At 37.6% G+C, this 12007-nt stretch overlaps 1 protein-coding gene across 2 annotated transcripts in view; it reads left to right on the top strand.

The window, feature by feature from the left end:
- Window positions 1-12007, top strand: part of ARID4B (AT-rich interaction domain 4B) — a 93908-nt gene that overhangs the window by 68368 nt on the left and 13533 nt on the right. Inside the window, exons 17-19 of one of the 2 annotated variants that reach the window (XM_076334140.1) lie at window positions 3577-3825; window positions 10585-10669; window positions 11554-11746. In XM_076334140.1, coding sequence (XP_076190255.1) covers window positions 3577-3825; window positions 10585-10669; window positions 11554-11746 — 527 coding nt within the window. The remainder of the gene's footprint in view (window positions 1-3576; window positions 3826-10584; window positions 10670-11553; window positions 11747-12007) is intronic. The other variant, XM_076334141.1, reaches the window with a different exon arrangement.

The following is a 12007-nucleotide window of genomic DNA, read 5'->3' as shown; positions in this document are numbered from 1 at the left end:
TAATTGAACCAATAATTGAAATAATCTTGCTTCCTCAAGTTTTAGAATAACCCCTGAAAAAAATAATCTTGCATTTGCCATCTCACCTGCTGTGCGTGCCAGCATGGTGTGTCAGGGGAAATGTATTGGAGTAGGGTTAGGTTTGCTGCAAAACAGGGATACTAGGAGGCAGATTTAATGCTCCAGATCACACCCTGTCTCATAGGTTTCACCCGGGCTTTGTGACAGTGCTGTGGTTAGTGCCAGAGACTGTGGGTTGAAAGATGTTTGCATGATATTGCAGTTCCTTTAGTGGTGTAATAGCATGTGCTATTTCATCTGTTAACAACATCTATTTGTTGATATACTTACCCTTATTATGGGCTTGTTGGCATTAAATCTTTATATTGACTGAGAATTACCTGCCACGTGTGTATTTTTGAACATTTGCAGTATTTTTAGCCTTTTAACAATTTCACAGTGCCCTTTGGAACTAATGATACGCAATATTTGTATAATCTAAACATTTTAATGGTTTTACTTTATTAACAAATATTTTTGCATTTTAATTCATTAATTTCCTGCTTCTGAAGGTTTATGTTCCCATTCCGTGGGAGACGGGGTGAGGGTATTCTTTAGTCTGCAGTTGTAATTGGAAATGCTTTTGAGTCTTCCTGATAAGCTTTGTGGTCGTACTTTGGTTTCTGGAACACAGTTACACCTGTATTGCTGTGTCTCTTGTACAGTGTGCATGCACATCTGCTGCTGTCTTGTTTCATCAGCTGCTGCTTGGGTTGTTCAAACTGTTGCAGCTTTGTGGCAAATATTGTTGGTACTATTTTTAAGTTGACAGTTATTGTCTGCTGCAAGAGGCTTGTTTGATTCTTTCTCCCTGCCCCCCCACAATGGGATTTTGACTGAACAGCATTAAAGGAAATCCGATATTCTCATGCATACATACATAGACAAATGAGGTTACGACTGTGCATGCTGGATGGCTACAATCACAATTTTGTCTTACAAACCTCTGTTTCATGGCAGTCATGGCGTCTCCTTCATCTGCACTGCCAGGTTTGAGCTTTTTATGGCCTTGTAAAACAGTATCTTTTCTTCCTTGCAACCATTGAAATATGTTTTGGTTTTTTTTTTTTTCTTTTGTTCCAGGAGCTATACAAGTACACCGTTTCTTCTGCTCCAAAACGATGAATGTTCTTTTGCTTTTGTTTGGTTTCCTAAAATCTCCAGGTTGATCTCCATATGATCGCTAACCAAATCACTCCTTAGAACACTTTTTAATTGCAGCCATCTCTGCTTCCATTTTGCTTTTGCTTCCTGACATTCCTTCCACCTATGCACAGTCTACTCTTCACATCTACTTGACCATCCAAATTACTCAACTTCACAATGAGGGTTTCACACATCTCTTCCAGAGAAGTTCTGGTATTGTCATGGAGTCTTTGTAGAATATCTGTTGGGACACCAAGAAAGCCATAGGGTGATTAAGGTGAGAGAGACTCCAAACTTATTCAGTTTCTGAAGAGCCACTGGCACCATAATTGCCAGTGTCTGGGAAATCCTGAATCTCCCTCATAGGCATGCTTTTCTTTGCAGACAGCATTCAAGGATTGTGCCACTAGTTCTTGGGGGAAAAAAAATAATCTGGCAAAATTTGGTTCATTACAATTTTGAAAAGTCTTGTTGGTAATGGGAAATCACACGCTCATCTTGTTCTTGGAGCAGTGGTAGCTCTGCTCCCGATGCCAAGTTTTTTTAGCTTTTGTATGATAATAACTGTTAAGCTGAAATTAGCTAGGAGTTTTGATTTAGTGCAGCAGAGAGTATAATTTAAAAGCATTTAAATTACTGGTTGGTGCTTTCTGCTGTTAGCTGTGGAATTCTGTTCAGGAATTTTTCATCTGAGTCTTTGGGGACCTTTATTTGTGATTTCTTTGGGAAGTGGATTTTGCCATATGATGCGTAGTGGAGATGAAAGTGAGCTTTCAAAGCTCATTCATTTATGTTACATTTTTAACTCTGGTGGTTTTAACTTCACTAGCAAAGTAGCCCACTGAAAGTTTATAATAAATTGAAAATCTTGGCCTTCTAGAACAAAACTGTCTGCTCCATGCCATGTATACCTGAATAGTTGTATCTTCTGTGATTTGATTTAGTTAATACACCAACAGAGGGAATTTTTAGCATTTGTCTCGTGGTGTATGCACATATATATATATATGTATTTATATATTTGTGTGTGTGTATATATATATGTGGCAACATTAATTTCTGAAGTAATTTCATTAAATCAGTGTGGTTACGCTATAGTTGAATTTAGCTTATTGTTCTGAATTCTCTTTTGCCAGCTAATTAGATAATAATACTGCAGTTTTACTTCTACAAAAAAGCATTTGAATAATTAAAATGCTATTTGATCCTTTTGCAGAGAAAGTAGCTTGGCTTATTTGAGTATTTTTTACCAAAAATTTCATGGAAAGATTTAGATTATTAATACAGACTTTTTGTTTGTGAGGTTAACTTAAATATTGGTGTGAATCAGACTTGGAGCAGCACTTATCTTTTCTTACCCAGTCTTTAATACATCCAAACATATCTGTTCCACATCTCAGGTTAAATTATTAGTGGTCTGTGGTTATTGTGAATTTAGTAGGAAGCCCTAATCTGTTCTGTATTGCACAGAGTGTGGGATTAGAATGATGTGAGGGCCAATAATATTGTTTTGTAAAGCTATTTAAGATTAAAAGATATTTTTCCCCCATTAACTTTTGTAATGTAGTCTGCCTCTTTAAGCTGGTTGGAGATAATTTTCAGAACACTGAGCAGCCCATAGCGGCCATTGACTGAGACTAGCAAGATTTGTGGGTTCTTAGTGCTTCTGAAAATTGGTCCAAATATCTAAAAATGTATTCAAAACTAGGTTACTTTTGAAAACAGTGAACACCTGCTTGTATATTTATATAATAATTAAATGCAAGTTTGACTTATATTTAGAAGACTTTTAGCATAATTGGCAAGGAGTGACAAGGTCATAAATTAGTACAGGTTGCTTGATTTGCTAAATAATCTCACATAAGGGTTTTTTTGCCTAAAATCTGGTTTTGGTTGCATTCGCTTCAAGGTGTCGAGATAGAGATTACTTATTAGAATAAAGCGAGGATCTTTTGGGGAAGCAAGTTTCAAGAAGCGATTGTAAAACTTGTAGGCTGAAAAATGGAATTTAGGGAACTTTCTCTATATTGAGAAGGATGTTTGAACTGGAAAAACGATATTTAAACAAAGGGACTGCATGAAGGAATCATATAAAGATGAGTTTGAACAACTTCTGCTCATACAGATTTTGATGGATTATTTTTTTCTTTTAGTCAAGTCATTTTTGCACCTTACAGTCACTGGATTTTGTGTGTATTGCTATATCCTATTTTGCTGATATTACTCGGCCGTAGTGCAGTTTCACATATTTGGAGCCTGCTGTTTCCCAGTCTCTAATGCATCCACAATATTTATCAATATATGTGGTTTGGAACTGAAAAGCTTATGAAGTATCTCATATTAACTCTACAATTTTTTAAACCTTTCAAGAGATGACACGAATAAGGAAGAAGATGAAGATGAAGAAGAAGCAGAGGAGGAGGAAGAGGAGGAGGAGGAGGAAGAAGACAACAATAACAATGAGGAAGAAGAGTTTGAATGCTATCCACCAGGCATGAAAGTCCAAGTGCGGTATGGAAGAGGGAAAAATCAAAAAATGTATGAAGCTAGTATTAAAGATTCTGACATCGAAGGTGGAGAAGTCCTTTACTTGGTGCACTACTGTGGATGGAATGTGAGGTAACTTGAGTTTTAGTTAGTGATTACTTCTTGAATTACTTCTAAAATACACTTGTGTATTTTAAAAACTAAATGAATAGAGAACTGGAGTCCTAAACTTTCAGTATTGGTGTTCTGTGAAGGTCATTGTACAGTATGAAACTATTAGATTTTTAACACTTTATAAATGCAGTACTTCAGTTACTTAGAAAATCATCTTAAAATTACTTGTTCAAAGAAGGCTTCCTTCATTCCCCGTCTTATTTTTAGATCTCTCCATACAACAAGTGGCAGCTCACTCTTTCACAAATTCCTCCTCTGGCTCTCTTAAGCCAATTTTATCTCATACAATATTTGAATAGTGCACTTAGCTGAGTCTGTATACACACTCTTCTCAGCGAAGCAGAGAGTACACTAGCAGTATGGTATTTAGCAAGAGAAGTACAAGACTTTTAGTGGCAATTTAGTGTGCAGCAAATAATTGCATTTCATTCAGAGCTGATTTCCACCCCTCCCCACCCCTCCTTCCCCCATGGCTGCCTCAAGCTTCCAAACAAGACTCTTCTTAGCCTAGTGGCTTCTTACGCTTTTCTTAGCGTGTGCAGGAGTATATGCTTTTTATTGTCTTTAATATAGCATTAATAGAAATAAGTTGAAGTATTAATATATTTTTGCCATTTCAGACCACTTTTTTTTCCATTTAAAACTTGAAGCAACTTTGAAAACAGTAGAGAAAACTAAAGCTTCTGAGTGGCTTTTAAGCCAATTACCAAGTCTCCTGCTTTTTTCCTCAGTTTCAACGTATCTGCTCATTGTCCTCAGCTATCATCTTTTAAACTTTATTACTGTGTTTATAGATCTTTAAAAAAAAAAAAAAAACAAAAACAAGTCTGAGGCAAATCTGCCGTACTTTTTTATTTATTCATTTTTCCTCTTCTGAAAAAAAACAAAAACAAGTCTGAGGCAAATCTGCCGTACTTTTTTATTTATTCATTTTTCCTCTTCTGAAAAATCTGAGGCTCTTGTGACTTTCTTCTGTCATCTGGACTTTGATTACCATCCTGCCTCTGACCGAGAGGGCAGGACAAATCTCACTTATTCAGTGCTAGCAAGATCTGCTAGCAAAGGTCACAATTACAGAAGCATGATACTTCTCTCCCTCCCTTGAATACACCTCTCTGCATCTAGGCCTGGTGATTTCCAGGACTACCTAAGGCACTGCTGAGGAGGAACGTCTTGATATTGCCAGTTTTGATACTGATCTTTTGTAGAATTTTGATCTACATTTATATTGATCTACAGGAATATGATCTTTCACATAAACTGTCTTTAGGCAACATTTGTAAGCATAGTGGGCTATGAAGTCAAGATACTAGGGGAGATGCAGCCTGCTCAAGGTGGGATTTGGAATGTGACTAGTGTTTTGGTCATTATTGGGGAGGATTTGCCTTAGGAGCGTAAGTTGCTGAAATTTGCATCCTGCTTGCTGAGGACTACTGTGTACCATTCAAAGAGGTTTCTTGCTTTTAAACTCTTGTTTCGGAATTCACGTGTAAACATAGAAGTTATTTTCCTTTTTGAGTAAATATTATGCTATTATACATGCTATGAGGTGAGGTGATCAGAGTTTTATTTGAGCAGTACCACTTTAAATACGAAGAAATGAGAAGTCAAAAATGAGCCTTCACCTTGGAGATCCCAGCACCCTGGTTCTTAAGGGAGAAATCAAGATTCAGTTTTTTGAATTCTGCATTTTAAACCAATACGTGGATTGAGATCAGAGGCATTATTTCTGTGATTAGGATATATTTGATGATAAAAGCATTTTTAATAAACTTGCACTCATTTGAGAGGTGAGGGGAGTTGTTTGGTCTTTCTGGCAGCAGGACTTGCATTTATATTCTTACCTGGGGTTTCAAAAGAGCCCTCTGAAAGGAGCTAGGAGAGAAGGATTTTTCACTGAAAAAGATATCAGTGACTGAGATTTAGCTATGGGACTGTGTGTGGATGCTGCTAAATGTGGCTAATTTATTTAATTCAAGTAAAATTACTTAAATTTTTGGATTTGACAGTAAGAGTCGGTAAGCCTGAGCTTAAGGCAGCATCTAAATGCTTTGATATTTTAGTATAGTGAAGACAAGTCTTGTATGATGTAATAACTTGATTTGGCTTTTAGTCAGCCACAACCTTGAAAACTAACTGCTTTACTTGGATAGGTGGCAATTCCCTCCTCTCCTTATTCATTGTAGCTACATTCCTTACTTTTAGTGTTTAGCAGGGACAAGTAGTGTAACATTAGGTCATGGAATGTACTGAACTAGGATTTTCTAATAATCCAGGATTTTTTTAACTCTGTCATTCTCCTACCCCTTAAAGTCAACTTTCCTGTTTCCCCTTTTGGTCAGTATGCCGTTTAATGGCCTGTTCTTTAAACCCTCAGGTTTGAGCGGGAATCCTAAATAACTGCTAATGTTTCATATCACAAGGTAACTTCAGTATTGGTCTGGGGTTCAGAATAATAGTGTGTGTGCGCAGTGCACATGCTTTGGGGTACTGGGAATGGAATTTGGTAAACTTGGTATTCAGCTTTGTTATTTTTTTGGTTTTTTAAATGCTCTGGAACCAGTGACACTAACCACAGTGGAACTTTTTTTTTAAATAGTCAATAGATAATACAGAAATGGAATATAGCTTAACAGCATTGTACAGTTGCACTACTTTATGCTAAAGGATCTTGTTGTTAGCTCCTGAGATTCGGGTGATACGTGTTTCTGATAAAGGTAAAGAATTGTAGTGTTCAGTGGAGCCTGACTTGTAGTGAAAGGGAATGGTAAAAATCTCTACCCTGTTAGAGAAAACTGTTTACATTATCACATGTTAACCAGAAAAAGCTTATGAGAGAAACTGTATTTCTTCTAACAGGCCAGTCATGTTCCGAATTATGTATGCTTTATATGGAACTAAAACTTCCCTGGGGCCTACAGTGCCAGTTCCTTCTGTCATAATTCTAATTTTCAGCTGCCAGTGCAAAGAAAAGATCCATGTGTAAGTGTTTGAGGTGAATTTCTTCTGCAGTATGTTCCTAGTAATAAAAGACAGAGGGTGCATATTCAAAAATAGTTTAGGTTGTTTTAACTCTGTGTGTCGTATGGTACAATATCACAAGACATGTTAGTCTTGAATGTTTCAAGTGTTTAAAACTAAGACATTATTTTCAACATGTCTTTCTTTCATTCAGAAATCTGAATGTGAAAGTGCCAATTTCTGTCTCGGTTTGTTGAAGCGTTAACAATATACAAATTTTGTACTTAACAGTCAACCACTGAAATTAAAGGAGTGCGTGTAGCCAAATTTCAGGTTCTTGAGAGTAGTGTATGTCATGGGGGGGGAGAATTAATAAAAAAATAAATAAAATTAAAAAATCAGAGTCCTCATCTAGTATTCCAGTATTTGGTTATAAGACTAAATCTCCACTTTTCTTTGATCACAGCCAAAGAAAACATTTGATTCTTCCTTGTTAGCAGTTAACAGACAGCGTACAGGAACTTTTTCAGTGAATTTGCCAAGGCTTGCTAGTTCCTTGAGGTCACTTGTCTACCTGAGAAAGTGGTACCTTTGCTAGTATAAATCTAGAGGCTGGAAAAGTACGCTTTCTTCCTTGTTTCCCCTCTAGTACTTCTGTGGGGGATTGACTGTGCAATCTCTGAGAATATGCTGTGGTTTATTTTAGCTTGCAATCAGTACATAGGGATGTAATAGAATCAGTACGTACTCTTAGGCAAAGCTGCAATTATTTTTTCTGCTATATAGCTATTAATTTCATTCTTCCTTTTTTCCTTCCTTCCCATTCAAACCCACCTTTCTGGCAGGCATTCATTTTAACCAGTAAGGCAGAAAAGCTGCTCTGCTTACTGGCTCATCTTTGTCTTCATTTTAGTAAGGCAAAGGGGATGTTTCTTCTGAAGGTTTCTTCTGAAGGTATTCCAGGTTTTCATATGAAACCTTATTTAAAAAATAAGTAAATAATAATTTTTTATTAAATCCCTCCTCTTGGTTCTCAAACAAGTCTGTGCAAACTCTTTTAGGAACACCTCCCCATCTTACCTCCTTCCTCTCCACACTGAGCTGCTCCTTTTAGGGAGTTGAGAAGCAAGCGTGGAAGACGGCACTGCAGTAAAATGACCCAGGTCTTCTGGAAGCACATACTTCTTGTAATGAGAGCTGAAGAACTTCTTTCATAATTTTTTGGTTTTCTTTTGTTTTGTGAACAGGCTGTCTAAAGCAAGATTAGTGATGAAGTAAGTTTTCCTATTTTAATAAGGTGCAGTTCTACAAAGAAAGGCTCTAGTCTGAGTCACACACACCATTCAGGTGCAGCTTGGCATCTGGCGTGCTGTGGAGCTTCCAGGGTGCTTCTCTGTCATGCAGTAGAGGAGACTGTAATTTAGGGTCAGGTTGTCAGCTGTGGCTTGGGATGCACCCCTTTTGCAGGATCTGTTTCAGCCTAGGGTCCAATTGTCACAGGTTTAGGCAAACTGTATGCATCTGATGTGAGTAATGAAAGGAGCTGTGCCATGCAGAGGTGTGAAGTGTGGGCATCTGATTTCCTGGAGAAGACTCAAAATTTCTGTGACACTGGGCCTCCTTGCAGGGTCTGACGGCTGTTCCAGGTACAGTCTGGAGTAGAGCAGGATATGCTCCAGTGAGGAACTGTGGCTGTCACACATAGGTTTTCAATTTGTGCTCCTTGAGATGAGGAGCTGTGACCACTGCTTCTAATATGTACTGTTTAAGACCCTGTGGTATCTACAGATATGCTCTTAAGATTCTGCACTTCTCTCCTTCGCTCTTCAGTATGCCCCCTAGTCTATCAGCTGTTGCCCCAACAGGCACTACAATTACCTTGAACCACAGACAGTATGTGCAGCGCACAGACTTTGCATAGGGGGAAGATTGTTTTACTGGGAATGCATAGAATGAGTGACTACAAATTCTGTATTATAACAACATGGTTGAGGCAGAAAGGATGCTGTCAGAATAATTGCTTTTCACCACGTATTTGTCCAGTCCTAGTGCTGTTTTCCTGCGTGCATTTAGACCTAATGAAATACTCTTACATTTACGTGGGTTGCAAAGTCCATTTGGCAGTCTACTTAGCAGTATTCCTTCTGGAAAGCACGTATTTGACTTGAAAGATTACTTCAAATAGGGTTTCTCACAGAATATGGGATTGTTCCATACGGGAAAGTACTCTGCAGAGTTGTATTTCAGTTTTGGAGAGAAATCTGAGCCTGTTCACCCACATGGCACCTGGTAATAGTACAATTATAGCTGTATCTGCAGCAGTATAGGTAATCTTGGTATATTGTAGTCTGCATAGTCCGCTGCTAGATTTTGTGATTTTTATTGTCACGTGAAGGGGAAGGCCCCCCCAAGAAACTGTTTTGGAAAACTATTTTTCAGAGACTACTGCTACTTCATTTTTCACCATATTATTATGTGAAATCTAAGTTAATAAAATACAGTATTTAGCTTCTGGAATCCCTTGCATAGATCTTAACTTAGAGTATACAGGAAGGCAAGTTGAAAACTTGCGTATTTTTCTCTAATCCTTTTTAATTTATATGTCAATATTGTAGATATAATTGGCAGTAGTTGCACAGAAGCTGAATTGGGACTGTATCAGCAGTTGTTGTATATATCAAAATGGTTGTTAAGTAAGCCCAGCTGGAAAGCCAGCATGGTCATGAGTGCATTGTGCTCGGCTCCATCTTGTACTAGTTCTCTGGGTGTGTTGTGGCATTTTTTGGTTTGTTTGTTGGTTGGTTGGTTTTTTTGTTGGTTTTTTTTTAAGTTGTTTTTTTCCCCTCTGTTTTGGTGTTTACCTAGGGGGATCAGAATTTGTGTGGCTGTACATTGGGGCAAAAGTTAATACATAGTAATTTTTAACTGACCTATTTCTTATTCAGATGGTTCTTGAATTCACAGTTGAAGTAGGACAGCAGATTATGCTTACTGGGAGGAAAAAAAAAAAAGTTGTTTCAATTGATTCTTGAGGTTTTTCAGAAACACACAATGAAACTGGCAAGTACAGTACTATAGTTACAGTATATTCTTACTAAGAATGTACTTCTCTGGTCTTGGATTTATATTTAACAGATCCAGCCTTAGATAATAAGACACCTGTTGTTAATATGTTCGTGCTATTTAGTATGGTTTTGTCTAGTATCATTCTGATATAAAAGGAAACCTTTAACTGAAAATAAATTGAAAAGTGTTAGTGTAAGTTAGTGACTCTAACACTTAGGAGTTACTAACTTTTGTCACTCCAAATACCACTTTGCAGACACTCAGGCTCGAAAGAATTTATTTTTGTTAACTGGTCACATTTTACATAGTTTAAGAATTTATTTTATTGTTAAGGTGTTACAGTATATATACAAAGTATAACTCCTGGAGATCCATACAGAATTATTCTTCTGGTAGTTTGTTTTACCTGTATACATGGATTTCCTGCTGTTCAATGCAGGCTGGAAAAATACCAGCTTTCACTCTTACCCATCAGTGTAAGAAAACTTCGTCCTCTGTGTCCCAGCATATGAAGAATTGAACTGTAGCTGAAACTCCACATACTGAAAAGTACACAAATTACTTCTTTATTCAAATCCCAATTCAGTTTTTATATGGCTAATAATTTTCTTTTTCCTCCATTAATTTCTCTTATGATGTCATGATTATCTGCTTAAAACCATAAATGTGTACAATTTTTTTTGCTTTTAGGTATGATGAATGGATAAAGGCAGACAAGATAGTGAGACCAGCTGATAAAAATGTACCAAAAATTAAGCATCGAAAGAAAATAAAGGTACTTTATCTCCCTTTTTTCTCCCTTGTTCTTCCCAACTTTCGTTTAATATATTCTTAAGTACTCCCCCCCATCCCCCCCAACCTTTTGATTGGCCTACAAATGCTTGACAGTAAAAGCAACTTCCTAGCCCTTTAAAAACTAGAACTTTTTTTATCAGGGTTTTGTTTTTTCACTTCGGGGTGGGGAGGGGAAGCTTCACTTTCCTTCTTCCCATTTCTTTTTTTTTTGTGAAATTTATGTATGCACTTAGAGAAGACAAATGAGAAGGATCCATTTTATCATCAGTGGTGGGAGCCAACTCGGGGGGATGAAATTTGGGAGCTCCCTCTGCTGATTCTGGAGAGCAAACTTATGACTAGTCCATGTGTATGTGACTCTTACTTTATTTCATGGCATTTTTTCAGAGTTCATTCTTTTAAAACTGATGTTTAGGCTTAGGTTATGATACACCCCTTGGGCAGTGGGATGCAAGGAAGCTTCTCCTTCTGCCGCAGATGTCAGCACTCCTCCTGCCCCTGGCCCCCAGCACCGTGGCGCCTCTGGAACCTGAGTTTTGTTCTAGAGCTCCCTGCCCGTTGTGACAGAGCGGGGTGTCATAGCCCTGCCCTGCCGCTGCTGAGCCTGGCATCCTGGAGTGCCACTGCTCCTAGAGCGCTGGCTGCATTTGCTTTCTCATTTGTCTTAGTGTTGATGAAGTTCCTTTCTTCAGTATAAATGTCTTAGTATGGGCCGTAGAAAGGTATTTGTAATCTTTTAAACAAAGAGGAAAGCTCTACTTTACGGGTTGAATGTTTAAGATAGCTGTAAGCATTGCTTAATTGTAATCTATGTTAAGATGTATGCTCCAATGAGAAGAATTTTTAATCTTTTCTTTCACATAGAATAAAACTGACAAAGAGAAGGAAGAGAAGTATTCTCCTAAAAACTGTAAATTGCGACGTTTGTCAAAACCACCCTTTCACACCAGCACATCACCAGAGACTGGGTCCAAACTTGACAGCACTGAAGCCAAAAATACTGAACAAGCTCCAGTTAAATCAATAGAAATTACTTCTATCATTAATGGGCTACAAGGTATTGTACTTAAACTTTTTCTAATTCTGTAAATGGCCTTTAAACAGTAGTAAATGGCAACTGATGCAACTGTACACTTGAGTCTGTCTGGCTAATTATAACATCATCTTCAGAAATAACCCTTGGACAAAAGCAATATTCACAGTTTCTGAGAACAGGTATTGTGGATTCAGTGTATGTTAACAGTCTTAAGAATTACATGCTTTGTTTTGCCATCCTTTTTTTGTTTGATACACAGCAAAGCATTTTTGCTTCCTGTAT

Source organism: Aptenodytes patagonicus, chromosome 3 (genome assembly GCF_965638725.1).
Source record: "Aptenodytes patagonicus chromosome 3, bAptPat1.pri.cur, whole genome shotgun sequence".
Classification (NCBI taxonomy): domain Eukaryota; kingdom Metazoa; phylum Chordata; class Aves; order Sphenisciformes; family Spheniscidae; genus Aptenodytes; species Aptenodytes patagonicus.
This window is presented reverse-complemented; position numbering and strand designations above follow the sequence as displayed.